Genomic DNA, 25,991 nt, shown 5'->3' on the forward strand with positions numbered 1-25,991 from the left:
CCAACCTATACGAACTTGTACTCTGCAGCCCCTTTTCGCCCAAAGACCGCACTCACACGCACGTTAAGAGGTGCCCAAGCGTATGAATAAGTCACACCACCCATCCGCGCTCACACACACGCAAAATGACCCTCTCAAGCCTGAGAAACAAAGTAGTAGTGGTCATGATCCATCTGTTGGTAGCATACACACGTGGTATCCGAAGCAAGAAACATCCCGACAAATAGAAGTGCAAAGAAACCTCTTCCCAGGCACTCATTTCGCGTTCTGAGCTTTCGCTTGAGCGATCCTCTGTTCCTCAGTTAGTATGCGCAGCGTAGGGACACAGAAGAGGGAATGGGAAGAAGGAAGTGGGAAGTGGGTACGAACCTGTTTTCTTTCCTCTCTTCTCCGGGCTAGCTCTGCCGCTTTCTCTTCCTTGCTCATCCCTGCCAGGCTAGGCGCGGCCACTACGGCCGAAACAGGCGTAGAAGCACGAGAAGGCGTCGAGGAAGCGTCGTCGAACGTGCCCCACGTATCTGCCGGAGCGAATTTCGGTGCAGCAGCAGAGGTAACAGGCACTGGTTTGGGCGCGAGAGGCGCTGGAGGTCGAGCGGGAGGTGGGGTGAACGCGTTCCGGGATGTGGAGGAGAGTTGAATTCCAGGTGTTCGGTTTGCTGTGGAAGAGACTGTGGAGAGACGGTATGCGGGTTCTGGGGCTGGTTGGTCCCACCCTCCGTCATCCTCGTCCATGTCTTTCCTATTGACCGGTGCAGCTTCGAAGGCGCCTAGAAGACATAAGTACGACAATGAAGAAGAACTGGAGGGCTTACTCCAGTCATCAGCGTCCGCGTTGACGTCTATCAGATCCCCTTCCCAGGCGTTCACACCATCCGCATCCCCTTCGTCTGCATCTGTGACTTCGGCCAGCAAGGCTGACATCTTATCCGATGATGTCGTATGTGAGCGCAGCTGCATGCCCCCCTTAGATGAACTTGCTGATGTCAGAGGCGTAGGAGGTGGCCGCTGAGGTGCTGACGGCATGCCAGTCAAGGTTTGTGCCACTTGCGGCTTCCCATTCGGGCTAAGTGCTATGCCGTTTATTGGTGGAGCGGGTAAAAGCAGTGTGCTGCCCCCCATGCTGCCTTTGACATCTGCAGCACTTAGCTGCTTGCTGAGGGAGGACATCGCCCACCCTGCCAGAGCACCCGCTGCACCCGCGGCAGAATTCACGAGCTGAGCTTGCATCGTCGCCGGCACGGCACTAGGGTTAGGGATACCGTTGGGGCTTGCCGAAGACTCGGGACGGATTACTGTGTCTGGCAATGTTGTGGCGTAGGATTCTAGTAGTTTTACGAACATCTCCACAGCCTTGAACGCTTGATCCCGTACCAGCCTGCACGCAGTCAGTTTCCACGCTTTGCACAGAACGCTCCACTGACTTTTCCTTATCCACCATCGACCCGCACACAACTGGTAGCACCCGCTGCGCCTGCTCATCAGGGGAAAACATATCCGCCGTCGCCATGAAAGCCATCAACCCCGCCACTCGAGCATGGACGAACGCATCCTTCAAACTCCTGGCAAATGCAGGAACGAGCATCTTCTGCTTGGTGACTTTGGATAACTGGGGCGCTAGACGACCGATGAGGATAACGGTGTTGGTACGGATTGAGGCTTCTGGGTCCATTTGGGTCTTGGCTAGTTGTCGTAGGAGTTCGTTATTCAGGATTCGGTCTGAGAGTTTGGGTGCGATGAGGATGATGGAACGGACAGTCGCTTCCCGGATAATGGCGACCGTATCAGTGAATCCCGTTTGCTGGAGGTAAGTCAGTATGATGAACTTGTTGGTCATTAAAATGCGGGACACACCAAATTCGGCCAGATCTGGTTGACGACCTGCTTCTGCTCCAGCTTGTCGGCGTACTCCTCCAGATGTTCCAGAAGTGCCAACCTCATCCCGCGATCTGGACTGGCATACAGCTTCACCACTGGTCCAACGATTTGGCTCTGATACTCTGCTGGGGGCACATTCTTCCCAAATTGGAATACAAGAGGCAATACCGCACTTGCAGTCGAGCCGGCAAACTCGAGCGCGCTCAGCAACGACGGCAACAGCTTGTAAGCGGTGAACGATGGCGGGAAGGAGTTTGCCGAGTCGCGTAGGGTACGGATCATCGCTTGTTTATCGGCATCACTGCCAAGTGCAAAGTTCTCGAGCCCCGCGCAAGTCTTGACAAGGACGTTATTGGAGAAGAATCCGCTACCTTCGCTCGTTGTCCCACCCATGCCGACCTCGAGGAAAGCGCCGACGGTCATGCGATGTTTTGCACTGGGGTTGAGGAGGCGCTTGAAGGAGGGGAAAATAGAAGTTGGGATGGCGCCGCGTGACGAGGGTTGGGGGGGAGGATGTGGGGCTATCGTTGTTGGCGGCATCGGCATTTGAGGGTTGAATGTCGTGTGTATGAGCAGACCCAGAGCGTACGAGTCTGCTACAGATGTATCCAGCTCCTTCAGCGCACTCCAACCTGATTTTTTGACTTCCGGACTCGCATACGTCCCAGAGTCCGGTACGAGCCCGCCAACGGTGTACAGGACGGCCTGGTCGTCCTTCGGTTGACTTAGGACCTCGAACCCACCGAGCTTCCATTCCCCCGTAGTGGAGACGAACACAGAGTCTGTTCGTACGTTCCCATGTGCTGATCCGCCCGCGTCGTTGATGAACGCGAGTGCCACGCACACTCTGTGCATGCCCCACACTGCCCAGTCCTCCCGCTCCTTGCCCTTGCCAGTCCATTGTTCCGCTGCTACGCGCAGAGGGGTAACGCGCTCAGTGACGATGTGTATGGTGGTATCAGTCTCTACGACGTCAATGAACTTGAGCACGTCGGGGTGACGGATCGTGCGCAGCTTGCGGAGGGCGTTCTTCGCCAGGGGCATGAGCGACCGTCGATTGCCCACATTTGAGTCGAATATAAACACGGACACGAGACTACTATCATCCTACAGAATATTTGGTCATATATAGATTGTATGAAAGTGGTGCAGTAGGCGTACACGCTTAACGGCATCATGCAGCGTCCAGATGGTCTTGCCGTCGAATGCGCCAATCTTGTCGCCCAGAGAGAATGGGAAAGCAATGCCAGACTTTTGCAGCACGGCCGAAGCTGCTGCGGAGCCTATGCTCCGCAGGTAGTCCATTGACTGTCCTTGTTATTAGAAGATGGTGGTCAAGAAAGAAAGGTTAAGATAGCAGAGTTGAGGTGTACGATTGTGTAGTAAAGTACTGATGAACTTTGAAGATGAACAGTCCCTTAGTAGGGACAGCCACGCTTCTTCAATATTGTCAACGATGACTTCGTATCATTTCTAGAAGGTAAGAAACAGATTCCAATATGAATATATCACAAACAGCAGCACACTAATACAATTGTACCCCCAGGAACATAACAGAACGAGTGCACAACAGAAACAAGACCAGGTCCTCCAGGAGCGAACGTCCTGCAACCTCACACAATCTCCAATTCAAACATCATATAAGGGCAAGGATACTCCCCGCAACAGCAGCCAACACGGCCATCCCACTAGCAAAGATGGTCTGCCTTCCCAGGGCGCCCGAGCTTCCCGCAGTCTGACTGGTGGACGGTCCTGCCGAAGTGGTCGGGGCCGAGCCGTTACTCGGCCCTCCGACGCCTGCGAACACGACTGTGCTGTTAGTGATGGCGATCGAATCGGACTCGTTCAGTGGCTGCAATACCGTCAACATCAGAGGTGATATCTACGGAGGAGGCGAACCTTGTTCAACACATGAATGACCCCGTTCGAGAGTGCCCAGTCGCTCCTGATCAGCTGGGAGTTTCCGATGAACATCCCCGAACTGTTACTCTGGAAGACGAAGCCCCTCGTGCCATTGCCCCACACCGGTACCAGGATGCTGCCGGAAGGAGTCTCAGGTCCGTAGAATACGCCTGCGAAGACGTGCAGTCCGATATTCTCGCTGATCTCTTGCGTGTTCATGGCGTTGTATATCGGTGCCTGGGCGGCGAAAGCTGTGTCGTCTGGTACGAAGCAGGTAAGGGAAGTCAGCGTGTCGTAGTACGCCACAGGGTTGGTCCCGTTCGGGGTGAGGTTGGTGGCTCTGGAAAGATACTGCACGAAGGTGGTTACCTTGTTCGCTGCGAGCGTCTTGGAGCAGACGTCGGGCAGATCAAGAACCCTGCAGAGATGTTAGGATTTTGCGTCAATAGCCGATAGTAGAAGGCGCACTTGTCAAGAACTTGCAGAAGTCCCCCATCCCAAGCAATATCCCCGGTTGTGATGTTCGCTCCGGCTCCCAACCCGCCAGTAATAGTAACCTGCTGACTCGTCTGCCCTGTACTGGCCCCCAGCCCTTGCTGCTTGAGCGTCACCGCGCTCGGCACACTGACGACATTGCTAACCCCGCCCATGTTGACCTCGGACGCGTTCTTCAGGTTGGTCTGGACGACCTCACCGTTCCCTGCCTGGGCCATGCTGAGGCTCTTGAGCGAGGCAGCGCCTACTAGTTGGTGGTACACGAGAAGGGACGGGATGTCGACGTTAGACGCGTTGGCACCTACTATTTGCTGTGCGGCGGAGAAGGCAGCATCGGATGGCGCGAGGATGGTCGTGTTTGTCAGACCAGCGAAGAGGTCCGGGTAGGCGGTGACGAGGGCATTGAATGCCGTCAAGTTTTGTTGTTGCAGTGCCGTGGTGAGAGACTGGGCCGTGACAGCAGGTAGGAGGGCCACGAGCAGGGCCAGAAGGCACGGTGATCTGAGCAGCATCTTGGTTGTTGTTGATTGAGAGAGAGAGAGTAACCAGAGCGAAAAGGCGTGCAGGGATAAATGTGGAGGATGCGAGGCGCTAAGAACAGGATCTGCCTTGCGTTTCAGCACCCTTAGCGTTCACTTCTTCGCGTCAGTTTCTTCTCCTCTGTTATGTGGAGAGCAGACGTACAACGACCCTCTCACGGTCCTAGGCGGTCAAAGAATGCGGTCTCTGCTCAGAAAGCGCGAAAAATATGCCGCTTTAATGGGTGGTAACCTCGAGGCTGTCCTGTTTCCCTCTCTTACGAAGATCTACCTGAAATAAATCGCGGACTCCGTGCTAGAGATATTCTGAGATTGAATTGCTTCGTTTCAAGATTTCTCGCTAGATGGGTGGCAGAGTGGGTGATCAATCAGCAACCGGGGACGGTGAAGAATCGCCTTGCTAGTTGAATGAGATTCTTCTAAGCAAAGCAAAATAGCGAAGTCGCCTTTGAGGTGTTCTAATGTCTCTCAACCAGGGTTTGACCAGGTACTACACAGCAAGTCGGAGAAAGAGAAGAGAGAACGGAAAGACCGAGGCAACGCACAGTAGACACTTGCAGGGACCGTGTGATCGGGCGCTTAATTCAGTTGTGACCGCATGGACCTTAAGGCGCTGCAGCATCAATTAGCACAGCTTTCATTGGTCCGTGAAACATCCATTTTTGCATGAGAAACTTGTCACGGAATCGACCGTCAGGTAGAGATTTATCAATGTTCTCTTTCTGTCGGTTATTCATGCCTGTGAATGCAATTTAGATCTTGGATTGGGTTTCTAACAACTTCAACCAACTTTTATTTTCAGGGTAGTCTTGAATTATCCCTCGTTGAACATGAATGTCCACATGCCAAGCAACCAGGAACCAGGAACGAATTCGTCATGTGACAGCCAGACACACAACAAGACATGCCTGGCTTAAGAGCTTGCAAAAAGTCGTAGTCACCATCCCGGTATTATCCCTGATTTGACTACTATGACCCTACGTTGGTGATTGTGATTTGCTGGCTTACAGCGTCCAGAAAGCAGTATATTACAAGTATGCAAAGTTACATATCTCCAACCATAAGAGCATTGTTGAACAAAGATACCGCCCCTTCATCATCCGGTCATAGCTTCGACCAGCTAAAAACGACTAAAGTTTTGGCTTAGGCATCTCCGGCACCCGATCTTCCGCGAGCCGTTCCAACAACCTCACCAACTCTTCCACATACCTTCTGAGGGTGACCTTTCCCTCCTTCTCCGCCTCAGTCTGCTCCTTCTCTGTGCCCATATACGCCGTGGCGTAGTTGAAGGAGAGTCTGAAGATACCGTCCCATGTGTATGGGGCGAGGAGCACGCCAACGCCGTCCGGAGTGAGAGTGGGTCCGATAGAGGACATGAGTGGCTCGGAGATCGTAAATACGGGTGAGGAGGAAGGGCCATAGGTCTTCGATAGGTGCTGATCGACCAGTCCCAGGGAGGAGACGTTCACAGACCGATGGTCTGGACTCTCCCTGCTCCGTGTCAGTCTTGCTCGGGACCACTACGAGGCTTGAACTTACGGCTCAAAATCCGTCGCGTGCTTATGGATCATCGCAGCGATGATAGCTGGAACCCACTGTGCCGCAGTAGCTTGATACGGCTGCTGCTCCAGCATCTGGGCCTGCACTTCTCTGGCGACTGTCCACACGTCCTTCAACTTGTTCGAGTCCAGAAAACGCTCAAGATGATATGCGCCGATGACGTTCCCGCCGAGGGTGAGACCGATCTCCCAGTTCTGGACGTCCTTTTGCCTTTCTGGGCCGCCGAGAAGGTATCGGCTGCGGAGGTCGGCTCCAGCAGGGTAGATGTGAACGAAGAGTTCTTCATCAGGAATCTGCTTGCGGGGAAGCAGATGCAGGAGGGTAAGGTAGTTCGCTGCGAAGACTGTGCTGAGGATGCTGCACCCATGTGCGCGAGCGGCGAGTCGGATCTTCTCCGCGAACTCTGGGGGGAACGTCTTCGTTAGATGGCCACTGAGCGATGGCTGAGCATCTGGGTTGAGCACGGGGAGTTTCACATTGGGCTGTCCGGGGATCAGCAGTGAATGGATGAGAGCTCGTTGACTTACTGGGGGGCGTTTCAATGCACTGACAATCTTCTGTACCATGATATGGTCCGCGGGAACTGGCTCTGGCGTCCACGGTATCGCCATCCTATCAGGCATCGCCGGAGGAAGCCGATCGTGTTCCTCCCCCCAATGGAGAACCTCGTCCTCGTGGCTGAGAACATAAGCGAGTTGATGCAGCCACAGGGTAAGAACCTGGAAAGCGCCGATACCGTCGAATAGGACATGGGAGACATGCAGAACCACAGCGTGCTCCACTGCATTCTCGGGATGTATATAATACACCTCGAGCAGCCATTTGGACCGGGTTTTGTCCACTGCACCTACCCTTTCTCTCACTGTTTCTATCACCTCCCGCACGCTACCACGTGCAGCATACTCCATACCGTCGTGAACGACTTCTCCTAGCCAGTTGTTTACGTCTTCCTCCGTTATGGGAGCTTCGTATGTGAACGTTCCTTCGAAGGGTTTGAAATCCTCCAAGCCCGTCATAGGTGGAAACGTGACATTGAGAGCGATCGCCGGGTGCTGCCACCGTAGCCTACGAGTCGCGCGTCGTTCAGCTTCAGCAGTAATCCGGGAAGACATTGATGGGTTGATAATACAGGAGATAAGGATGTCCATTAACCCCGGATTGACGATCTTCCCGATCGCGAGAGTGAGTTCGCCTGGCCATATAGCGCGATGCCAGACACGCGAAGTGTGGGGCTGCTCCAGGTCAATGAATGGGTGACCAGGCTTCCACAACCAAGGCGAAGACATTGGGACTTGGGAGTTTTCAGGGGAACTTGGTGACGACGAGGCCTGAGAGTGTTTGTAAGACGTTATCGATAGCTTCGCTCATCATTTTATGGAGAAGGGGATCCTTTGTAACTTGCAAATACCATCACAGTCGAAGGTGAGCGGCGGCCGTCAGGTGAGGTCGTAATACTTCTCAATGCAGACTAATCAGCGGCATTTGCGCCTGAGAATCTCGGAACAGAACATTCCAGAGTGAATTAAATCGGCGGGACCAGCAATCACTTCCAGGTGTAAGATCTTGATATTTCGCCGAGCTCGGCGAAACAAGCATTAGAGAAAATACGCCGAGCAAGTCGCCTAATGTTCTCCAGCGATTTGCTTCTCGATTTTCGAAGTGCGAGACAGTGGTAGGGCAAGGCGAACAGCTAATTGTCGGGCACCAGCAGATCAACAAACGGAATTATATTGTTTTGGCTGACACGTGTTTGGGCGCTTACGTCCCCAGCGATCGACGGGCGCTTCTTTCCTTTCAAAATGTTGATTGTCCAACTATTCTCCTTTGACGATGCCATCTTAGAACTTTTCGAGCGCGTTCTGAATTCTTATATTTGGCGATTAAGAGAGAAGACCTCGTGGTACTATCCTGCGTGAATGATGGATGGCCCTGGCATACTACGCAATTTTGGTTGGGGACTTTCAGCCTGGGAATGGGTGCGTGAGCCCAGCATGCCGCTGGTCTACAGCGTTCCCTCAAAAGTAGACTACAGCATCCTGAACTACGGGTGACAATCACTGCAACCATGTCCCTCCTCCTTCACATTCTTCAACCTGCAATATTCCCCCCGGCCTTTGCTAGCAATGCCTTCCCGCTCAATGGCCCGTTTGCCTTTTTCATCCGGATAGTCCGGCTCTTCTACTCTTTGCTTGTCCTCCCTCTGGCGATTATCTCCGCTTTTCTTCCAACTTCTGTAACTGGAATGAATCATGCCTCCTGGAACTTTGCCCAGACACTCCTCCTCCGACTTAGCTCTCAGCTTCTCTGGGCTATTGGCTATGGCATCCCACCAAGATTTGTCAATCGCGATCGCCCTACCATCCCTACCCGTCCACGATCTGTGGTCATTCCCAACACCACTGACATCAGCTCTTGCTCGATGACAGTTCCGCCCAGTAACTCACGGTATCGCAAGGGGATCCTTGCAGACGAGGAACTCACTACACCCACCGAAATCAAGTGCTATTGGACGTCGGCTGGCAAATGTTCGGACGAGCAGCTGACACGTCAGCCACAGGAGGGAGAAAAGATCATCGTGTATCTAGTCGGCGGTGAGCGCGCTGCCGTCTTTCAAGATCCTCTCCTTACTCTCGTACCAGGCGGATACTTAACTGGAGAGCCCTTAAAGTTTCCCCTCCCCTGGACCTTGGCACAGAAGACGAATCTTCGTGTTATGTCTGGTTCGCATCTCAATCTCTATACCCGATTTGTTATTGACGAGACCCAGTGAGCTACCGCAAGGCGAATACCGACCCATCCAATGCCTTTCCCGCTGCGCTGCACGATGTGGTTTCTGCGTGGTCTCATCTGATCTCTGTTGGGTTTCATGCCGAGAACATATGTAAGGCATCGTCCATGCCGGTTGGTTCCTATCTCTAATCATCCTCCAGTCATTTCCGGAGACTCTGCAGGTGCAGGACTAGCTGTCACCTTTGCGCTGTACTTGTGCTTGTGCCATCTGCCTCGACCCGCTGGTCTCATACTGTACAGCCCATGGCTGGATCTGACTCTTTCGCATCCGGCCGTCAGTGACAATCATCGCCATGATCAGTTGACGAGCGATCTCATCCAAACGGGCGCTCGAGTCTACACTCAGAACTTCCCGCTTGTCTACACCGACCCAGCCATGTTGGATGCGTACCGATTCAACGATGCGGAATACTTGCTCTCCACCCATTCATTCGATAAGCTTGGTCCGCGACATCCGCTCTTATCTCCTGCGCTGTTGTCAGCACGCTCGCCGCTCATTCCCTCTTTGTCGGAAACGCGATTCTTCATCTCGTACGGATCCGTGGAGCGCTTCGCGGGCGAGATCGAAATGTTTGTTACCATTTTGAAGAACGGAGGCGTCGAAGTGGTCATTGATGTCGAAGAAGGTGGTTGGCACAACAGCACTGCAGACGCTATTGGCGGAAAGCAGGTTGCCGTGGAAAGAGCTGCGCAGAAAGTTTTCGAGTTTGTATGCCCAGAAACTCAATCCAGCACAGTCTGAATGCGTCAATGATATTCTTCTATTTCGGCTAACCAATGACATTTACACACGGTCACGCGGGAAACACGTATGGAACTAGCTTGGGGGCTGGGTCAAGATCTTGGAAGGATTCCAAGATCTCTTGAAGAGGCGCCAATAGGGGTGAAACTCCTGCCGGATACCTTGAATAGACAACTTGAAGCAAGTTCTTGATCTGAGCTAGAGGCGGAGTTTGGCCACCCTCCTTGTAGAAGTCGTACAAGTTGAAGGCAGGCGCGCACTTATATCCCTTCTGGTCTAGCGCCGGCGAGTCCTGCTGCACAAGGAAGACAGCAATGCGACGAACGACGTTCGTCATGAACTCAACGTAGATTGCGGTGGTAGCCGCACGCTTCGCCGGGTCCGTTTTCTTACTGATTGCGTAGGTACCCTCGATCGCCAACAAGAGGAAGCAGTAGCATGCGTCGAAGAGGCGCGAAACCTACGGAACAGACCTTCAGAGCATGTCAGAAAAGACGAAATCATACCGTAGCGAGTCCTACTTACAGCATATTCCGGGGAAGCCGAAGGCAATTCTTCAGTCAAGGGATTCGGCCAGACATTAATCGTCTTTCCCGGGTTCGTCAAGCTCTGCTGAATGATAGCTTGGAACCGGAAGTAATGGGCGACATCCGTATCACTCGGGTCGTCGAAATCGGTTTGTTTATTGCCTTCGCCTTGCTCCACAATGATAGTCGCCGCATCCACAGCGGAATTGACATCCGTGACTAACGTCAGCCCACCCGTCTCATTACCAGCATATACGCCGTCTGGGCCAAAGATTTGGTAATCGACAGAGGACTTGTCGAAGATACCATTACCAAGTTGCCGGAATGCTGAACGGTAGTCAGTAGACGTCAAGGGCATCAAGAAAGTCACAGGTACATTCAATGATAGCGCCATAGAATTGGCCGATAGTATCGTAGTTGTCTGGCTGAGGTGGCGCACCAGAATCCGCGGGCTTTTCTACCTGAATGGTGAAGTTTGAGTGAGCTGGGTTCACGCTAATTCTTGTCCAAGACGTACGGCAGCATAAATTTGAAGTTGCTCGTAGTCGGCAGGATACAGAGGCAATATAAAGTTGCCGCTATGACCTGGCATCTTTACTGGGAATATCGGGAAGGGCTGAGCGGAGTATAGCAAAGGGGTACCACCGATAGCCTTCAGCATATTCCCTGCGAGGACCAAGTGGAGCATTTCCTCTTGCACCACACCTAGAGACCCATTCAGTAAGAGTAGATGCACGGATTTAGAAGCGACCCACTGTGAATCAACCTCGCAGGGCCAAGACCGGGGTAGTCGCCTGGCACGAGACTGTATCGTCCGAATAGGTAGAGTGGGATCGTACCCCACTCCAGAGCAATTGCGGTCTGCAGATGGGCGCGCAGGTCCTCGACGGTGTCAATGGCATGCACAAAGACGCCATCGACGCTTCGGATTATCCTCTTGCTTGGCGTGGGCAAGCTGATGACAGTGCGAGGCACCGTGTCTTGGCGGGGAAAATGAACCTCCATCTCTCGGGACAAAGATCGTCGATGTCTTGATTCAATGCCTCCTCTTCAGTCACTCGGTGGTCCAGTTTTATAGTCATTTAGTAGTACGGAAGTGCTCCTCGGAAATATGATGATCCAAAAGACACTTTCGATGCGATGATCTCTCCGAGCTCCGATGGATGCTCCGTGGCCCGCAAGCAGTGGCCTCATAAACACATGGCGGGTTATTGCCTCAGCAGGGAACAGTGGCAGTCAATGAGTCAGAAAGGCGACGAATATATAGTCACGACTGGGAAATATGTCCCAGTCTTCACATCTTCCGGCTGTCCATCGATGCGAAGGCGTCCTGCGGCCGTCAGGGATACAGGGACATTCGAAGACCGCAGAAGCCATTCGCAGAGCAGAGATACCGAAACATTCTGTTATTCTTGTAAGCGGACTGATCACTTCTTGAGAAGATTTATGCGAAGTACACGCGCAATTTGTCTAGCTCGCGCCACGCTCCACCTTCAGGTCGGATAAACTCCCAAATAGCTTTCCCAGTCTTTTGTGCATTCGCACGCTTTCTCACGCCCACCATTCCCTGACTCTGACGCAAGACGTTATCCAACTCCATCCTGATCGCTTCGTCTGTACCAATGATCCGCATTCCCGCTGGTCCTCCGCGGGAGGCTTTCAGGCTGGCCGCAGGGCCAGTGCGGTTCTGGATGAGATAGAAGCCGGCGTCAAGCATGTCTGTAACCCACAGGGAGAATTGCGGCTGGTCAGTGGCGAACGGCCAACAGATCATTGGGACGCCTTGGCTAAGTGCTTGGAATGTCCCGCCTGCGCCTGCGTGAGATAATATCCAGCCAGTGGCCTGAGGACGAAAAATGAGCATCAGGGTGTACGCGCACGACAATGAGACTTACAGCATGAGCCAGGATGGCCTGCTGATCTACCCAAGGCACTAGCAATCCTCTGTCGCTCTTCCTGACCTTCTCTTCCAGTTCCACTGGGAAGTCACCATGTGCCCCGGGAATAGTCATCAGGAACGGCTTCTCAGTCGCTATCACCGCGTCCAGGAGAACTTGTAGCTGATGGGGTGGAGGGAAATACATGGACCCAAAGGAGATGAACAGGACCGATTCGGACCCATGGCTGGCGTGGGCTTCGTCTAAGAACGCCACGGCCTCGTCTTCCTTCCGCTTGGTTGTCGGCGATACCGTCTTCTGGCCGTCGTAGCGATGGGTCAGGGCGAGCTGGGGGCCCACACAGATAACTTGCTTGCCCGCCGGCGTCTCCCAATCAAGAACGCCGAGCACACCTTCTTCTTCCTACACGGCAGTTACCTTAGCCATGCCCCAACGCCCGCAAAAGAAGAGACGTACCACCTCAGGAACGGTGTTCAGCAGTACCCCATCCATTTCCTCATGCAAGGCAACCATTCCTCGCAGCAGATCCCACACAAACCCCACGAAAATATCATGGGGACTGTCTTCGTACGAGTAGTACGCCGGCAGCCCACGGATATTGATGATATCGTCTACCGTGCGGGTGGAGCGCTGCCAGCACTGGTCGAACATTAGCAGTCAACAAGGGGTGAAGGGTAGGAGAAGAAGACACACGTCACGCCCAATTTGGTTGAACGACCGTCCCGCACGCCGGGCTTCATCGTTATAGATCGAGAGGACCTCATCCTCGTATCCAGGTGCCTTTCCACCTTTCTCAGAGGGACCCATCCACCTGTCCATACTGTCCAGCCGGAGCACTCCACCCAGGATAGATCACACACCTCGTATATGCAAACCCAGCCTCGGGGAACCACAGCATCAAAGGCACGCCAAACTGTTTCTTCAACTTGATCCCTACCCTTGCTTGGCCGTAATCCACCAGGATAAGCGTTGGCTTCATCCCCACGGACTCCCAAGCTGAACCGACATCGTCCACCACACGCTCATCCTGCATGATGAGAGGCAATTTGGCTAGCATCTGTTCTTGCACGATCTCCGGTATGACCGTCACTTCTCGCATGTCGATCTCCAGGGTGTCGTGAACATCGACATCTGCTCGCGGTGCATATCCCAGGGCAAAGACGCGAATGCGGGGAAGGAGGGTGGCTCGCTCGGTGTTGTCGACGCATAAACGCTGGAGTTCTGTCGCGCATTTATCGACATAGGGCACCTCAGTTATCAAAGCTTGGGTATGTCAGTAGAATCAAAGGCGCAGGAGTGTTGAACGTACAGATGACAATATCGGGGAACTTGCGCACCAGGGTAACCGATAGCCCCAGATCGGTCGACAGCTGACCCCAGGGAAACCAGGTAAGAAAGAGGAAATGCTGCCTAGACATGATCGGACTCGATATCGCGCTGCCGCACTCGTACAGTGCACAGGCTTTGTTTTATACCGATACATCTAGCAACCGAGCTGTAATCAATCCGGAGTTACCAAGATGATACACAGCCTAGGCAGCATGGTTCACTATCGAGTTCACCGGTATGTTGACAGATGGATCCAGGCGACTGTCGCACATCAACAAATGATAGGATCGACCTTTGCATTCAAGTCCGGGTTGAAATTGAGTTCGCCAGAGAAGCAAATAGGAGCAGAAGGGCATTGCATGTGTTGAAGGCGATGCATCACTGATGAACGAAGTCGATGGTATTCGTGTTACCAAGCCCGACTGGTAACAATACTAGACAAACAAGAGGCATAACAGTTCTCCAAAAGGATTATAAGCAAAGTACCAGACTGAACTCGGGAAAGCTGCGAAAGCTGGTCGACCTGACCGAGAGAAGGAAGAACGAGTGTACTGCTCTGAAGTAAAGTAAGCTGGGCATGACCAGGGTTTGACTGAGGGTATAAAACATTAATGAAGCGGGACCAAATCGGGCAATGTTGAGGAGTCACCTCCCTCTCCTCCGTCGTCTCCCTTCTCTCCTCATCCACACCAACCTCAAAATGGTCTCTACTCGCTCAGCTACGCGGACAGTGACGGTGGAGAGGGCGACGACACCCGTCAACTTGCCTACACCGATGCCGACGCCCCGCACGCCGAGGAAGCGCAAGCTGCCGGAGGAGCAAGGCACCCCGACACTCACAGGGAACACGAAGCGTAAACGGAATTCAATCGTGGTCCCGCCAACGCCATTGACCCCATCTGTGACTACTGCGATTGTCGAAGCTATCCCCGTTGCTGCTTTGCTCGAGGAAGATATACTCCCACCCTGTTTGACCTTCGACCTCGAGGTTGCGAAGCAGCATATTATCGCTGCTGATAAACGATTCAAGGAGGTGTTCATTCACTTACCTTGTAGACCATTTGAAGTTTTGGACGTCGTACATCCTTTCCGGTGCGCCGCAACAAATCCTTCTAAGACTCGTAACTGACGTCCTCATTCTCAGCACTCTGGCTACATCTATCCTTGGACAACAGATCTCTTGGAAGGCAGCTCGTAGTATCGTTGCCAAGTTTTTGCTACTATTCGACCCTAGTCTGCCTGAGCGTGGGGATGTGCCGCCTGCGATGCATGACCGGCCATTTCCCACCCCGCATCAGTTGGCGGGTATGGATATTCCGACATTGAGGAGCGCGGGTTTGAGTCAAAGGAAGGCGGAGTACGGTATGCCTCATCTTGTCACTATTGCAGTATGGGATGCTCATACCATTCTAGTCATCGATCTAGCCACACACTTCGCAAATGGTCAACTTTCTCCCTCCTTCCTCGCGAAAGCCAGCGACGAGCAACTCGCCGAGCACCTCATCGCCGTCCGTGGTATCGGCCGGTGGACAGTCGACATGTTCGCCATCTTCTCCGCCCGTCGGCCGGATATAATGCCCTATGGGGATCTGGGCGTACAGCGCGGGCTCCTGAAGTGGGTATTGGCTTCGCACGACAAGAATTATAGGCTTGCGATCGAGCCGAAGAAGCTGCCCCAGCCGAGCGTAGAAGAGGATCCTCAGGCCGCTGAAACAACGGATCCCGCACTGCAGGAGGGAGACGCCTCGGCTATACCGCCCATCCCTGCGGAAACCCCACAAAAGCGCAAGAAGGCGGCCAAGGTCGAATCACCGAGCAACGCCGTGCACGTCCCCCTCGGCAAACCCGTAAAGCTACCTGACGGCCTAACGGTCTCCCAACTCAAAAGCCGACTAAGCGGTAAAAAAGTGCAAAAGGGGATGTACCTGACGCCGGCAGAGATGGACGCTCTGACGGAAGGGTGGAAGCCGTATAGGAGCATTGCGGTTTGGTACATGTGGGCCTTGTCGGAGGAAAGCCCTTGAGCGTTTCTGTGCTTGTTATGCAATGGTTAGGTGTTTTGTTATGGTGGAAAAAATACCAGGGGTCGTTGGTCCTGCCGCACTGTCACTGTAAACTGGTTGGTTCTTACTATATTTTATTGTAATTATTGAACGAAAATGTACGTAGGTAGACATCAGATGGTCATTGATACATTATAAGACGACAGCCATCGCCTCATCTGCCTAATGAACCCGTGTCACGCATGTTCCTGACCATCAACTCCGCAACTTCTAATCCAGGCACAAGAAGGATGCTTATGTTCTGTCAACCTTCGTTATGATCCATCAGTAGCCCAACCAGCAAGGGCGTACACCCTACCCCCCCCCCCCCAAACCCGGCCAACCCTCCAAATTTCTCGCATTTCTCGCCTCAACCGTTACGAATATTCCGACATTTACTCATCCAGATGTCAAGGCGGACGCGACAATCAGGCGAGGGAGAAAATTGCGGGTCTTTGGCATCAGTCTTCTTCGGACCCGTGCCCTTATCACTCCGGCTCCGTGGCTCGCCTTCTCCTAACGACAACCTTATTGAAGTCCAGTCTCCTCCCATGGCCATCCCAGATCTCTCGTGTCGACAACTCATCCTCAAACAATTTTATTGTATTCGGCGAGATCTACTCTTCTACTTCAGCACCCACCTTCGAACGAAACATGAAATCTTGAAGCTTTCTTTCTGCGACTGCCACCGCGGTCCTTATCTGGCTCGTCTTCTCTGCGGTTCCCAACTGGTCATCTAGCGCCTCAGAATCCTGATATTAAGGAGCCGAACCAACGTCCCTGGCTGCTCGGCGGCCATAGGATGTCATGATGGATGCGACCTCACACCGCGGGTATAGCGCAGAGAATGCTGACAGCGTGCAACTTCGAATGCGTATGGTTCACGTTCCTGACCATATATCAGTCTCGGCCCCGCCGATGCCTAGGCATGGGATGCACAGCACTGTTTCTATACATAATGCTGGGAGCGTCTACTTCACCTCTGGGGCGAGAACGCTTTGACTTCGAGACAAGGTATGGTTCGCCACGCTATCATTTTGCCTTTCTTTGCTTGGGGACATCTGAGGCCCGAGTGCGCCCTCGCTGTGACCTTGTTACGGCGATATACCGACTTGGTCATCTGTGAGTCCCTCTCTCTCGATCCTGTCCTGATCACTGACTTCGATTCTCAGCTTTCCTATGCGAAGGTCGACTTTGTCAAACGCGCAAAGGATGAGATGGCACGACAGTGTGTGTCGGAGGAAGAGCGGGACTCCCTCCTCTCTCGCGTCCGTGTTATCGCATATGGCTTTCCTCAGCCGCCAATGACACCAGAGCTCATCCAAATGGTCATGTCCATGGACCCGCGGCATATTCATAACCCAACGATGGAGTCATGCTCTGACGCAGTGGACATGATCGAGAAACTCATCGGAGAGCGGGTCTTCCTCGACAAGCTGGGGCAGGACTGGGGCCCTGTAGGTGCCGTGCCCAATATGCTCATTGCAGATGTCATGATGGGCAATGTCATTCTGCCTGTGAAGGAGAAACACAACATCTGGGTGTTCCTTTGGTGGGTTGGGAATACAGCGTCTTTCACCCGGTGAGCATACACACAAAACCGCAAGTATAGTAATTGACGTTACGTAGGATGTTTGCCCCGCTTAAGCACGGAGGCCGGGCGGAGGGTTATGCCGACGAGTGCGAGGCCATCTTTGCCGACGAGGAAAGGCGGAATGGCCGACCATTTGGCGACATCGCGCGTGATGTCCGTTCAGGCTCAAGAAATGTCGTATCACACTTACTGATGCCCTGAGCAGATGTGGATCCGAGACCATCGTGTGCCTGGGGATGTCGTACGCCTCGCAGGCATGCCGCCGTATTTCCAGTGGGAAGACTTCCCGCAGCAGTTCTGGTTCCCTACTATCTACTCCTCGCTTGCCGTGGGAGGCAAGGTAGTCGACGCAGCAGATGGGTTCATGATGACCACTCTGGAGGAACTGGTAGGGTTTTCCCGGCGCAGTATCCCATTCTGAGGCTCATCGTTCACCTTGGAATGTAGGAGACAGACGCGCATAGGGACATGATCCAATGGGCTCGACCTCGTCGTGTGCTCTGCTTCGGTCCCCAGCTTCCTCCCGCTCTTCTGTCTGGAGAGGGCCACGCATCCGCTGAGGTGCTTGCCAAAATGGATGTGAAATACCACGCGGGCTTGGCTGGTGCAACCCATGGGCACACGAACGGTGCAACGAACGGGCACGCGAACGGTAACACCAACGGTTATGCACCTGTCGACCCTGCGATCGCCTTCCTCGACAAGGCGCTCTCAGTGCACGGTCCACACAGCGCGATCTACATCTCGTTCGGGTCTGTCTTCTTCCCAGCCGAAATGCATATCAAGGCACTGTTCGAGACGTTGCTGACTCTCGAGAAACCGATGCCATTTATTATCACAATATCGAGGGGAAGTTTACTAGATGAGATGAAGGCTGCTCTTGAGCAGAGTGGGCGTGGGTTGGTCGTTCCATGGGCGCCGCAGCAAGCGATGCTTTCTCACCCAGTACGTATTTTGCTTCTGAACACTATCGTCATTGCTTACTATTCGGGCAGGGTCTGGGATGGATGCTGACCCACTGCGGAGGTGGTGGAACGTTTGAATCCCTGTCCTCGGCCGTGCCCGTTATCGCCTGGCCATTCATGGGCGATCAACCTCAACACGCGCTGTGGGTGTCTCAAGTGCTGGACACTGGCTTCGACCTCATACAAGTGCGCAACGGCGTCCCCGGTGTGCCCGCGCTGCGTGGTGATATGGCCGCTGGGGGCACCGGCATCTTAGGCACGGAAGAGGCGATCAAGGCCGAGCTGCGGGAGACGTTGGAACGTGCGCAGGGGAAGGATGGTTTGAGGAAGAGGGAAAATGCGAAGAAGGTCAAGAAGATCATATTGAATGCCGTGAAGGAAGGCGGAAGCGTGCACAAGGCGTTAGGGGAACTTGACTTCTTGTTATGAAATTGTTCCTTCTGTTTATTAATAACACGTTATCGGGCGTGTAACACATGGTTCTCTGCCAAGTGGGGTGTCCCGTATTTAGGGCTTGTTAACGGTCGCAGACCTAGACTGATATGGGATCTGGAAATTTGTTCTAAACTATTATTCAATGCTGTCGTGATTTAGCTGAATGCGAGGAATGGTGACAATGAAATTAGCATTGGATAGTATCGGTGATGGGACCGATAAGCCCATAAAATTGCTGTGTTGGGGACCGATCATCGGTCCGTACTTTCTGCTGATCGGTCGAAGCCTTTTGATTGTCCTTCACGCTTCCCGAATATGTCAGAGTACATAACAAACTGGAACCATGTCCTTCAAGGATTGGCACGAACAATCTCCTCCTCGTCCCCCCTAGAGGCTGATCTCTTAGACTAAACGATGGCTCGCCATTCTATCATAGTTCCCTTCTCTCTTGCCTGGGGTCATTTGCGGCCAGAGTGTGGTCTCGCGGTGAACTTAGTGCGCCGGTACACTGACTTGTTCATATGTGAGTTTCTCTCTCTTCTCTATCCCGAATCCAAAGTTTGAACGTGACATCCAGCGTTCCTATGCGAGGTCGACTTTGTCAATCGTGCGAAGGACGAGATGTCGCGCCAGTGCCTGTCGGAGGATGAGCGAAACTCCCTCCTCTCACGCATTCGCGTTATTGCATGTGGTTATCCTCAACCACCTATGACACCAGAGCTCTTTCAAATGATGATGTCGATGGATCCTCGCGATGTTCATAGTCCGTCCAGAGAAACATGCGCAGACGCGAACGAGATGATCGACAAAGTCATTGACGAGCAGACCTTTGTTGACGAATTGGGTCAGGAATGGGGTCCTGTTGGCGCCGTGCCCAAGGTGCTCATTTGCGATGTTATAATGGGCGGCGTCGCCGTTCCTGCCAAGGAGAAGCACAATCTAAGTGTGTTCATTTGGTATATCGGGAGCATTGCATCTTTCACACGGTGCGTTAGTATCCAAGAGGACAAGCGTGACGCTGATATATTGAAGGTCCTTCGCCCCGCCGAAGCATGGAGGGCGCGGAGAGGGATTTGCCGACGAGTGTGAAGCGATCTTCGCCGATGAAGAAAGGCGGAATGGGCGTTCTTTCGGCGACGTTGTTCTGGATGTATGCTCACCACTACTCGCGCCCTTTCGCCCGGTGAACTAACCTTCTGATATAGATGTGGATCAGAGATCATCGGGTACCTGGGGACATTGTGCGCCTTGCTGGCATGCCTCCCTACTTTCAATGGGAAGATTACCCACAGCAAGTATGGTATTCCACCATGTTCAACGTGCTGGTTGGAGGAAGCAAGCTGGTTGATACTGCCGATGGGTTCTTGCTGCCGACGCTGGAAGAACTGGTTAGTATCCTGTTTTCAATACCTACCTTAGGCCTGAACGAGCAATTGATGTCGGGAAACAGGAGAATGAAGGACATAAGGATCTGATTCAATGGGCTCGTCCTCGTCGTGTGTTGTGCCTGGGTCCACAGCTTCCTCCGGCCTTGCTTTCAGACGCTGCCAGAGCCTCCGCTGAGGCTCTGGCGAAACTGGACGTCAACTTCCATGCGTCTCCCGCAGTTGATGTTTCTGACCCGCATGGGAAACATACAAGCACTGTAGACACGAACGGGCATGGTGCAGTTGACCCGGCCATTGCCTTCCTCGACAAAACGCTCACAGAGTATGGACCGCACAGTGCAATATACATTTCATTCGGGACATTGTTCTTCCCAGGAGAAGAGCACATGAAGATTCTCATCGAGACCTTGCTAGCTCTGGAGAAGCCCATGCCTTTCGTCCTTGCTATTTCGAGCGGGCGCTTGTCGGAAGATATGAAGGTTGCTGTAGAAAAGAGCAAGCGTGGGTTGGCAGTCGCATGGGCACCGCAGCAGCCAATGCTATCACATCCTGTAGGCGACTTCCGTGCCGGTGCTCCTTGTTATGTTTTCATCCATGTTTCAGGGATTAGGGTGGATGATTACGCACTGCGGTGGCGGAGGAACATTTGAATCTCTGTCCTCCGGCGTACCTGTCATCGCTTGGCCCTTCATTGGCGACCAACCCCAGCACGCGCTATTGGTTTCGCAGGTCCTTGATACGGGATTCGACCTACTTCAGGTTCGCAACGGTGCCCCAGGAATGCCTGCGCTGCGTGGGGATATCGCGGCCGGAGGGGTGCCGATCTTGGGCACGGAAGAGGCGATCAAGACCGAGCTCCGTGAGACGCTGGAACGTGCGCAGGGTAAAGATGGGGCGAGGAAGAGGGAGAATGCGCAGAAGGTCAAGGAGGTGATCTTGAATGCGGTGAAGCAAGGCGGAAGTGCACACAAGGCCTTGGGAGAACTTGACCTCTTGTTGTGAAGATGTGGGATACTGTCTGTGTTGTAGGCGGTTAGAGGAAGTTTCCTCTTCACGTGTTCATTACTGTCGATTTCCGTGGGGCACTTAAACAATATCGATCATTTCTGATTCATCAAGCTTCGATTCTTTTCAGGCCGTTGCGGATATCTTGCTTCCATTCATTGAAATCATGGGCTTCTATAGATGTTCACCCTCGTCTTCAAAGCAGCAGTGGGTTGGGAATGCAGCGTCTTTCACTTGGCAGGCATATGCGCCAGGAACGGCGTACAGCAGTTGGCCCGTAAGTAGGACTTGTCCTCCCCATAAGCTCGGAGGGCCATGCCGATCAGTGTGAGGCCGCCCTTGCAAGCGGGGAAAGGAGGAATGGTCGCCGACCATTCGGCGGTTTCGCTCGTCATGTACGTCCAGGCTGCACAAATAATTTGTCGTACTTTCTGATGCCCTGAGCAGATGTGGATCCGGGTCCGTCGCGTGCCTGTGGATATCGTACGCCTCGCAGATACGCCGCCGTACTTCCAGTGGGAAGACTTCCCGCAGCATTTCCGTCTCCCTACCACCTACTCCTCCCTGGCCGTGGGAAGGAAGGTAGTCGACGCAGCAGACGGGTTCGTGACGACCACTCTGTAGGAACTGGCCAAGTTCTGTGAGACGTTGGAATGCAAAGATGGAGGAGGAACGCCCAGAAGGTCAACAATGTGTTCTTGAAGTCCCTGTTGTGAAGGCGGTCATTTGTATAGCAAAGTATTGGAGACGAGTATGTGATCAGTCGCTATGGCAGGCGACCAATAGAGGACCATGTTTACTGCTCAACGTGCTGACGAGAACACGGCAGCCGAATTTTTTCACCATGGGCGCGGTATTATCGAATATTCATGGAAACCTGCTTGCTGTTCTCCCATCTCCGTCCATTCAGAACATTGCGCCCAACAATTGCTGCCAGACCCGGCTTTGGTGGTTGCGGTGCCACTATTCGTGCAGACAACAAGTATCGACGAGCATCTCATGGTCACCGATGCGATTCACGACGCAGTCAGCACGCCGCGCAATACAATCAAGTATCATGACGACTCCTTCCACCCTGACGTACTACATGCCAAGGCATCGATTGAAGCATTGCGGGCTCGACAACCCCGATCACACCATATCAGCGCCATCAATATTGTGAATGGAACCAGAGGATCTGAAGATGGCCTCAAAGGCAGGCGATGCTGAGGATATACCCCATTACCAATATTGATATTGAGATGGGTTCTTATTCCCAGCGTTGGTTATTGTAATAAACTGCCCCACCTCTCCCCCCCTTGTCCGCACTTAGGGTCCGCCGCTCGCGAAAACGGCGAAGTCGAACTTGAGAACCCTAATACTGAAAATAATAATCATTTGGAAATCATTTCACCTCGAACAAGTTGGGAATGAATTCTACTCTTACATTAACATAGTATTGACATATTTCAACTAAATCACAATGCGATAAATTATTATTATTTAGCTTTAAGGATGCCAGCGTAATGTGGCTGTGCGTCGGTCGGAGCCGTCAAATCTCCGTTTGACCCAATGGGAGGGCTGCAAAAGTGCGGACAAGGGGGGGAGCCGTGGCACAGATATTGTAATACGGTCAGGAATGTTTCAATTTAAGGCTCCGATATATAGTCTGGGCGCAGTAGGGTCCAGTGCTATTCAGAAGTGCGTATGAATTTCTAAAAAAGGTGTTCAATTGAGCACTTTTGGATTCGCCCCTATTTTAAAGCTCCGATTGATACCGTTGACCAATAAAGACTTATCACGCACCTGAAACAAAGGGTCTGACATCATGTCTCGTTGGCGCGTGTGTTTTTATCCTCTCCTCTTCTTCTGACTCCATCTTTCACAATGTATTCCATACACTGAATTAACCAGCCGAGGTCAAGCGCAGACGTAATCGTTTTATCTTTTCGAATGGCATTTCAATTTCTTGATCAAACCCAGAACAATTCGCACCGGCTTTTCTCTAACGCCTGCACCTCGAAGAAATATCGAAGTTGGTGATACACCGATTTCATGCACGAAGCAGGCAACCAGGTCTGAACTCCAGACCAAGGACGGCGAGCGTGAGAGGGAGCATTGCTCTGCTAGCACATAATATTTGACTGTGCCAAGACCGACCACACCGCACGCAGTGCCCGTGTCGCCGTTCGTCGTGCAGTGGGCTAGGAAACTCAAGGTGGTCATATCTGTATCTCAGGAGTCTTATCATTGACCTTTGATCCAGGTGACTTCTTGTCCCCCAACCTACCGTGCCTCTATACAAATAATGTATGAAGCCCCTCTTCCCGTTGTAATGGCTTCCTGCAGATTCGGCCCCCTATCAACCGGAGATGACAGCCCGGTCGGCGATATTCAATGGTGATCGTTGGTTACCCTCGTGCCAGGTGAGCCATCATCGAGGGAACGTCGAACGATTTGGAGGGGAGCGTACGTATAAAGTCCATGCGCAAAATGCTCTATGACTTCAGCATCATTCCTAAGTCAAACCCACTGAGACACCTGATCGTTCGTCACGCTATATTTGTGCCATATTATGGCTGGGGCCACCTGCGGACCGAGTCTGAGCTCGCTGTGACTTTCCTGCGCCGATACACGGACTTGGTTATATGTGAGCTTCTCGCATCTCTGAAGCCTCTTGTTTTATGTTCACCTATCGTTTCAGCCTTCTTTTGTCAGGTCGACTTCGTCAAACGAGCGAAAGATGAGATGTCCCGTCAGTGCATTTCGGAGGAGGAGCGCAATTCGCTCCTATCCCGTGTTCGTGTCATCGCATATGGCGATCCCCAGCCTGTTATTACACCTGAGCTGGCGCAAATTCTGTTGAGCATGGATCCTCGCGAGGTTCACGATCCACCGTTGAAGACTTGCGCTGATGGGGTCCATATGATTAATAAACTCATGGATGGACAGACCTTTATCGACAAACTGGGTCAGGAATGGGGCCCAGTTGGCGCCGTTCCAAAGATTCTTGTTGCTGATCTGGTGATGGGGAATATCGTCCTTCCAGTGAAGGAGAAGTACAATATATGGGTGTTCGTTTGGTGGGCTGGGAGTATCGGATCGTTCACCAGGTATGTGGGTGTTAGTACGAGGAGTGAAGCTGACGATTTTCGGGCAGGGCCTTCGCCCCGCTGAAGCACGGAGGGCGTACAGAGGGATATTCCGATGAGTGTGAAGCGATCTTCGCTGAGCCAGAAAGACGGAATGGACGATCTTTCAGAGAGATTGCACTTGATGTCCGTTCACCCAGTACACCAAGAATGATGGAAGGAAAAGTTGGTGTGGGATGGTGGGATGATATTGGGGCATCAGCCACGAAGACCGTACAGATTATTGCCGAAAGGTTCCTGCACGGGCCCTTTGTTGTTGTGGGCTAATTTCCCTGTGTAGATGGGGATCAGAGATCACCGGGCGTCTGACAATTTTGTACGCCTTGCTGGCATGCCCCCCTACTTTCAGTGGGAAGATTACCCCCAACCGGTGTGGCTCATAGCGGTGTACAATATACTGATTGGAGGGAAGAAGCTGGTCGATGCCGCTGACGGGTTCTTGATGACGACCTTGGAGGAACTAGTCAGTCTTCTTCTTTCAATACCTGCAGTGAGACTGAATGATTGATCGATATTTACAGGAGCCAGAAGGACATAAGGATATGATCCAGTGGGCTCGCCGTCATCGAGTCCTTTGCCTGGGTCCACAGCTTCCCGTGGCTTTGTTTTCTCAAGATTCGCAGACTTCTGCCGAGGCTCTTGCGAAGCTGGATGTCAATTACAACGCAGTACCGGCGGCTAGTGTTGCCAACCAGAATGGGAATCATATGACCACAGTGGGGATCAACGGGCACGTTTCAGTTGACCCTGCCATTGCTTTCCTCGATAGGTCGCTCGCGGAGTATGGGCAGCACAGCGCAATATACGTCTCATTCGGTTCACTCCTGTCCCCACATGAAGCACACATGAAGATTCTCATCGAGACCTTGCTGGCCTTGGAGAAGCCCATGCCGTTCATTATCACTAATGCCAGTGGAAGTTTGTCAGATGATCTCAAAGTTGCTACGGAAAAGAGCGGACGCGGACTGGTGGTCGCATGGGCACCGCAGCAGGCGATGCTCTCCCATCCAATAAGTGTTATATATGTGGTTAGGTTAATCATTTTCTAACTTGTTCGTGTTTCAGGGATTAGGGTGGATGATCACCCACTGCGGTGGTGGAGGAATGTTCGAATCTCTGTCTTCCGGTATGCCCGTTATCGCCTGGCCGTTCATGGGCGACGAACCCCAGCACGCGCTGTGGATTTCGCAAGTTCTTGATACCGGATTCGAACTGTTGCAGGTTCGCACTGGAGTCCCAGGAAAGCCTGGCCTGCGGAACGGCACTAGCATCCCAATTCTTGGCACAGCAGAAGCGATCAGGACCGAACTTCATGAGACGTTGCAGCGCGCGCAGGGCAAAGATGGGGCGAGGAAGAGGGAGAATGCGCAGAAGTTCAAGAATATGATCTCCAATGCGGTGAAGAAAGGCTGAAGTGCACAAAGAGCCTTGGGAGAACTTGGCTTCCTGTGATGAAGTCGGTCATATGTATAATGAAGTGTTGTCACAGATGACTATCTGATAATGAAAGACGTTAAGATGCCCTTACATACTCAGTAGGTACACTGGGCCAATAGTAACACGTTGGACGTGCTACTATCTAGTAGTACATATCACACGTAGTGTAGTCGAGAGAGTAAGAGAGAAGAGGGGCGACCTACAATCGCCCGCTACGTGTCAGTCTATCGGACGAGCCACAGGAGGCGGTGTCACCATAAAAGGTGGGTCTTGTGAGGAACCGTTGCAGGTATCCTGTATCCAGTAACTGAAAGGGAGAGTTTCTACATATGTTCAT

At 52.7% G+C, this 25,991-nt stretch overlaps 11 protein-coding genes across 11 annotated transcripts; 6 read left to right on the top strand and 5 right to left on the bottom strand.

Annotated features, from left to right (window-relative positions):
* Nucleotides 1-193: 193 nt before the first annotated feature.
* On the bottom strand, nt 194-3,218 carry DACRYDRAFT_76244 (ARM repeat-containing protein). The gene is made up of 6 exons (XM_040776192.1): nt 3,037-3,218; nt 1,852-2,982; nt 1,422-1,798; nt 813-1,375; nt 370-767; nt 194-291 (listed from the first exon to the last, which is right to left on the bottom strand). Exons 1-6 carry the CDS (start codon nt 3,178-3,180, stop codon nt 256-258), a joined length of 2,649 nt encoding a protein of 882 aa, XP_040630860.1. The 5' UTR covers nt 3,181-3,218; the 3' UTR covers nt 194-255.
* Nucleotides 3,219-3,511: 293 nt separating this feature from the next.
* On the bottom strand, nt 3,512-5,122 carry DACRYDRAFT_114418 (uncharacterized protein; the record flags this gene model as incomplete). The annotated part of the gene is made up of 4 exons (XM_040769814.1): nt 4,957-5,122; nt 4,246-4,907; nt 3,775-4,195; nt 3,512-3,727 (listed from the first exon to the last, which is right to left on the bottom strand). Exons 2-4 carry the CDS (start codon nt 4,782-4,784, stop codon nt 3,512-3,514), a joined length of 1,176 nt encoding a protein of 391 aa, XP_040630861.1. The 5' UTR covers nt 4,785-4,907; nt 4,957-5,122.
* Nucleotides 5,123-5,941: 819 nt separating this feature from the next.
* Nucleotides 5,942-7,657, bottom strand: DACRYDRAFT_14207 (uncharacterized protein; the record flags this gene model as incomplete). The annotated part of the gene is made up of 3 exons (XM_040771022.1): nt 5,942-6,302; nt 6,351-6,853; nt 6,899-7,657. 3 exons carry the CDS (start codon nt 7,655-7,657, stop codon nt 5,942-5,944), a joined length of 1,623 nt encoding a protein of 540 aa, XP_040630862.1.
* A 779-nt stretch (nt 7,658-8,436) lies between these two features.
* On the top strand, nt 8,437-9,903 carry DACRYDRAFT_105042 (alpha/beta-hydrolase; the record flags this gene model as incomplete). Its single annotated transcript, XM_040768022.1, has 3 exons — nt 8,437-9,091; nt 9,139-9,252; nt 9,302-9,903. 3 exons carry the CDS (start codon nt 8,437-8,439, stop codon nt 9,901-9,903), a joined length of 1,371 nt encoding a protein of 456 aa, XP_040630863.1.
* A 3-nt stretch (nt 9,904-9,906) lies between these two features.
* Nucleotides 9,907-11,435, bottom strand: DACRYDRAFT_114419 (uncharacterized protein; the record flags this gene model as incomplete). Its single annotated transcript, XM_040769815.1, has 5 exons — nt 9,907-10,363; nt 10,429-10,757; nt 10,807-10,891; nt 10,948-11,135; nt 11,186-11,435. 5 exons carry the CDS (start codon nt 11,433-11,435, stop codon nt 9,956-9,958), a joined length of 1,260 nt encoding a protein of 419 aa, XP_040630864.1. The 3' UTR covers nt 9,907-9,955.
* A 69-nt stretch (nt 11,436-11,504) lies between these two features.
* On the bottom strand, nt 11,505-13,094 carry DACRYDRAFT_20683 (UDP-Glycosyltransferase/glycogen phosphorylase). Its single transcript, XM_040772033.1, has 5 exons — nt 13,022-13,094; nt 12,785-12,967; nt 12,326-12,730; nt 11,894-12,273; nt 11,505-11,833 (listed from the first exon to the last, which is right to left on the bottom strand). The coding sequence occupies exons 2-5, from the start codon at nt 12,839-12,841 to the stop codon at nt 11,770-11,772; spliced, it is 906 nt and encodes a 301-aa protein (XP_040630865.1). The 5' UTR covers nt 12,842-12,967; nt 13,022-13,094; the 3' UTR covers nt 11,505-11,769.
* A 1,272-nt stretch (nt 13,095-14,366) lies between these two features.
* Nucleotides 14,367-15,850, top strand: DACRYDRAFT_76250 (DNA glycosylase). The gene is made up of 3 exons (XM_040776193.1): nt 14,367-14,749; nt 14,802-15,019; nt 15,071-15,850. Exons 1-3 carry the CDS (start codon nt 14,433-14,435, stop codon nt 15,679-15,681), a joined length of 1,146 nt encoding a protein of 381 aa, XP_040630866.1. The 5' UTR covers nt 14,367-14,432; the 3' UTR covers nt 15,682-15,850.
* Nucleotides 15,851-16,715: 865 nt separating this feature from the next.
* On the top strand, nt 16,716-18,687 carry DACRYDRAFT_114422 (UDP-Glycosyltransferase/glycogen phosphorylase; the record flags this gene model as incomplete). Its single annotated transcript, XM_040769816.1, has 5 exons — nt 16,716-17,281; nt 17,329-17,446; nt 17,499-17,681; nt 17,741-18,238; nt 18,289-18,687. The coding sequence occupies 5 exons, from the start codon at nt 16,716-16,718 to the stop codon at nt 18,685-18,687; spliced, it is 1,764 nt and encodes a 587-aa protein (XP_040630867.1).
* Nucleotides 18,688-19,087: 400 nt separating this feature from the next.
* On the top strand, nt 19,088-21,164 carry DACRYDRAFT_20684 (UDP-Glycosyltransferase/glycogen phosphorylase). Its single transcript, XM_040772034.1, has 6 exons — nt 19,088-19,216; nt 19,271-19,679; nt 19,726-19,843; nt 19,899-20,081; nt 20,144-20,632; nt 20,685-21,164. The coding sequence occupies exons 1-6, from the start codon at nt 19,108-19,110 to the stop codon at nt 21,081-21,083; spliced, it is 1,707 nt and encodes a 568-aa protein (XP_040630868.1). The 5' UTR covers nt 19,088-19,107; the 3' UTR covers nt 21,084-21,164.
* Nucleotides 21,165-21,479: 315 nt separating this feature from the next.
* DACRYDRAFT_105048 (uncharacterized protein) lies at nt 21,480-21,710 on the top strand (the record flags this gene model as incomplete). Its single annotated transcript, XM_040768023.1, has 2 exons — nt 21,480-21,485; nt 21,534-21,710. The coding sequence occupies 2 exons, from the start codon at nt 21,480-21,482 to the stop codon at nt 21,708-21,710; spliced, it is 183 nt and encodes a 60-aa protein (XP_040630869.1).
* A 1,727-nt stretch (nt 21,711-23,437) lies between these two features.
* On the top strand, nt 23,438-25,630 carry DACRYDRAFT_14213 (uncharacterized protein; the record flags this gene model as incomplete). Its single annotated transcript, XM_040771023.1, has 6 exons — nt 23,438-23,491; nt 23,784-24,178; nt 24,226-24,343; nt 24,498-24,680; nt 24,739-25,245; nt 25,283-25,630. The coding sequence occupies 6 exons, from the start codon at nt 23,438-23,440 to the stop codon at nt 25,628-25,630; spliced, it is 1,605 nt and encodes a 534-aa protein (XP_040630870.1).
* Nucleotides 25,631-25,991: the final 361 nt, after the last annotated feature.

The sequence above is a fragment of the Dacryopinax primogenitus genome, assembly GCF_000292625.1.
Source record: "Dacryopinax primogenitus strain DJM-731 SS1 chromosome Unknown DACRYscaffold_4, whole genome shotgun sequence".
Taxonomy (NCBI): Eukaryota; Fungi; Basidiomycota; class Dacrymycetes; order Dacrymycetales; family Dacrymycetaceae; genus Dacryopinax; species Dacryopinax primogenitus.

Excerpts from the sequence above, each read along its gene's own strand:
- DACRYDRAFT_76250 (XM_040776193.1), top strand. The coding sequence starts at position 14,433 with ATGCCGACGCCCCGCACGCCGAGGAAGCGCAAGCTGCCGGAGGAGCAA. Across the intron at positions 14,750-14,801 it reads GACGTCGTACATCCTTTCCG|CACTCTGGCTACATCTATCC; the intron begins GTGCGCCGCAAC and ends CCTCATTCTCAG. Across the intron at positions 15,020-15,070 it reads TCAAAGGAAGGCGGAGTACG|TCATCGATCTAGCCACACAC; the intron begins GTATGCCTCATC and ends ATACCATTCTAG.
- DACRYDRAFT_76244 (XM_040776192.1), bottom strand. The coding sequence starts at position 3,180 with ATGGACTACCTGCGGAGCATAGGCTCCGCAGCAGCTTCGGCCGTGCTG. Across the intron at positions 1,376-1,421 it reads TCGATGGTGGATAAGGAAAA|GCTGGTACGGGATCAAGCGT; the intron begins GTCAGTGGAGCG and ends GACTGCGTGCAG. Across the intron at positions 768-812 it reads CGCGGACGCTGATGACTGGA|GCGCCTTCGAAGCTGCACCG; the intron begins GTAAGCCCTCCA and ends TATGTCTTCTAG.
- DACRYDRAFT_20683 (XM_040772033.1), bottom strand. The coding sequence starts at position 12,841 with ATGGTTGCCTTGCATGAGGAAATGGATGGGGTACTGCTGAACACCGTT. Across the intron at positions 12,274-12,325 it reads AGGCCATCCTGGCTCATGCT|GCCACTGGCTGGATATTATC; the intron begins GTAAGTCTCATT and ends TTTCGTCCTCAG. Across the intron at positions 11,834-11,893 it reads TGGCGCGAGCTAGACAAATT|AATGTTTCGGTATCTCTGCT; the intron begins GCGCGTGTACTT and ends CAAGAATAACAG.
- DACRYDRAFT_20684 (XM_040772034.1), top strand. The coding sequence starts at position 19,108 with ATGGCTCGCCATTCTATCATAGTTCCCTTCTCTCTTGCCTGGGGTCAT. Across the intron at positions 19,844-19,898 it reads TCGGCGACGTTGTTCTGGAT|ATGTGGATCAGAGATCATCG; the intron begins GTATGCTCACCA and ends CTTCTGATATAG. Across the intron at positions 20,082-20,143 it reads TGCCGACGCTGGAAGAACTG|GAGAATGAAGGACATAAGGA; the intron begins GTTAGTATCCTG and ends GTCGGGAAACAG.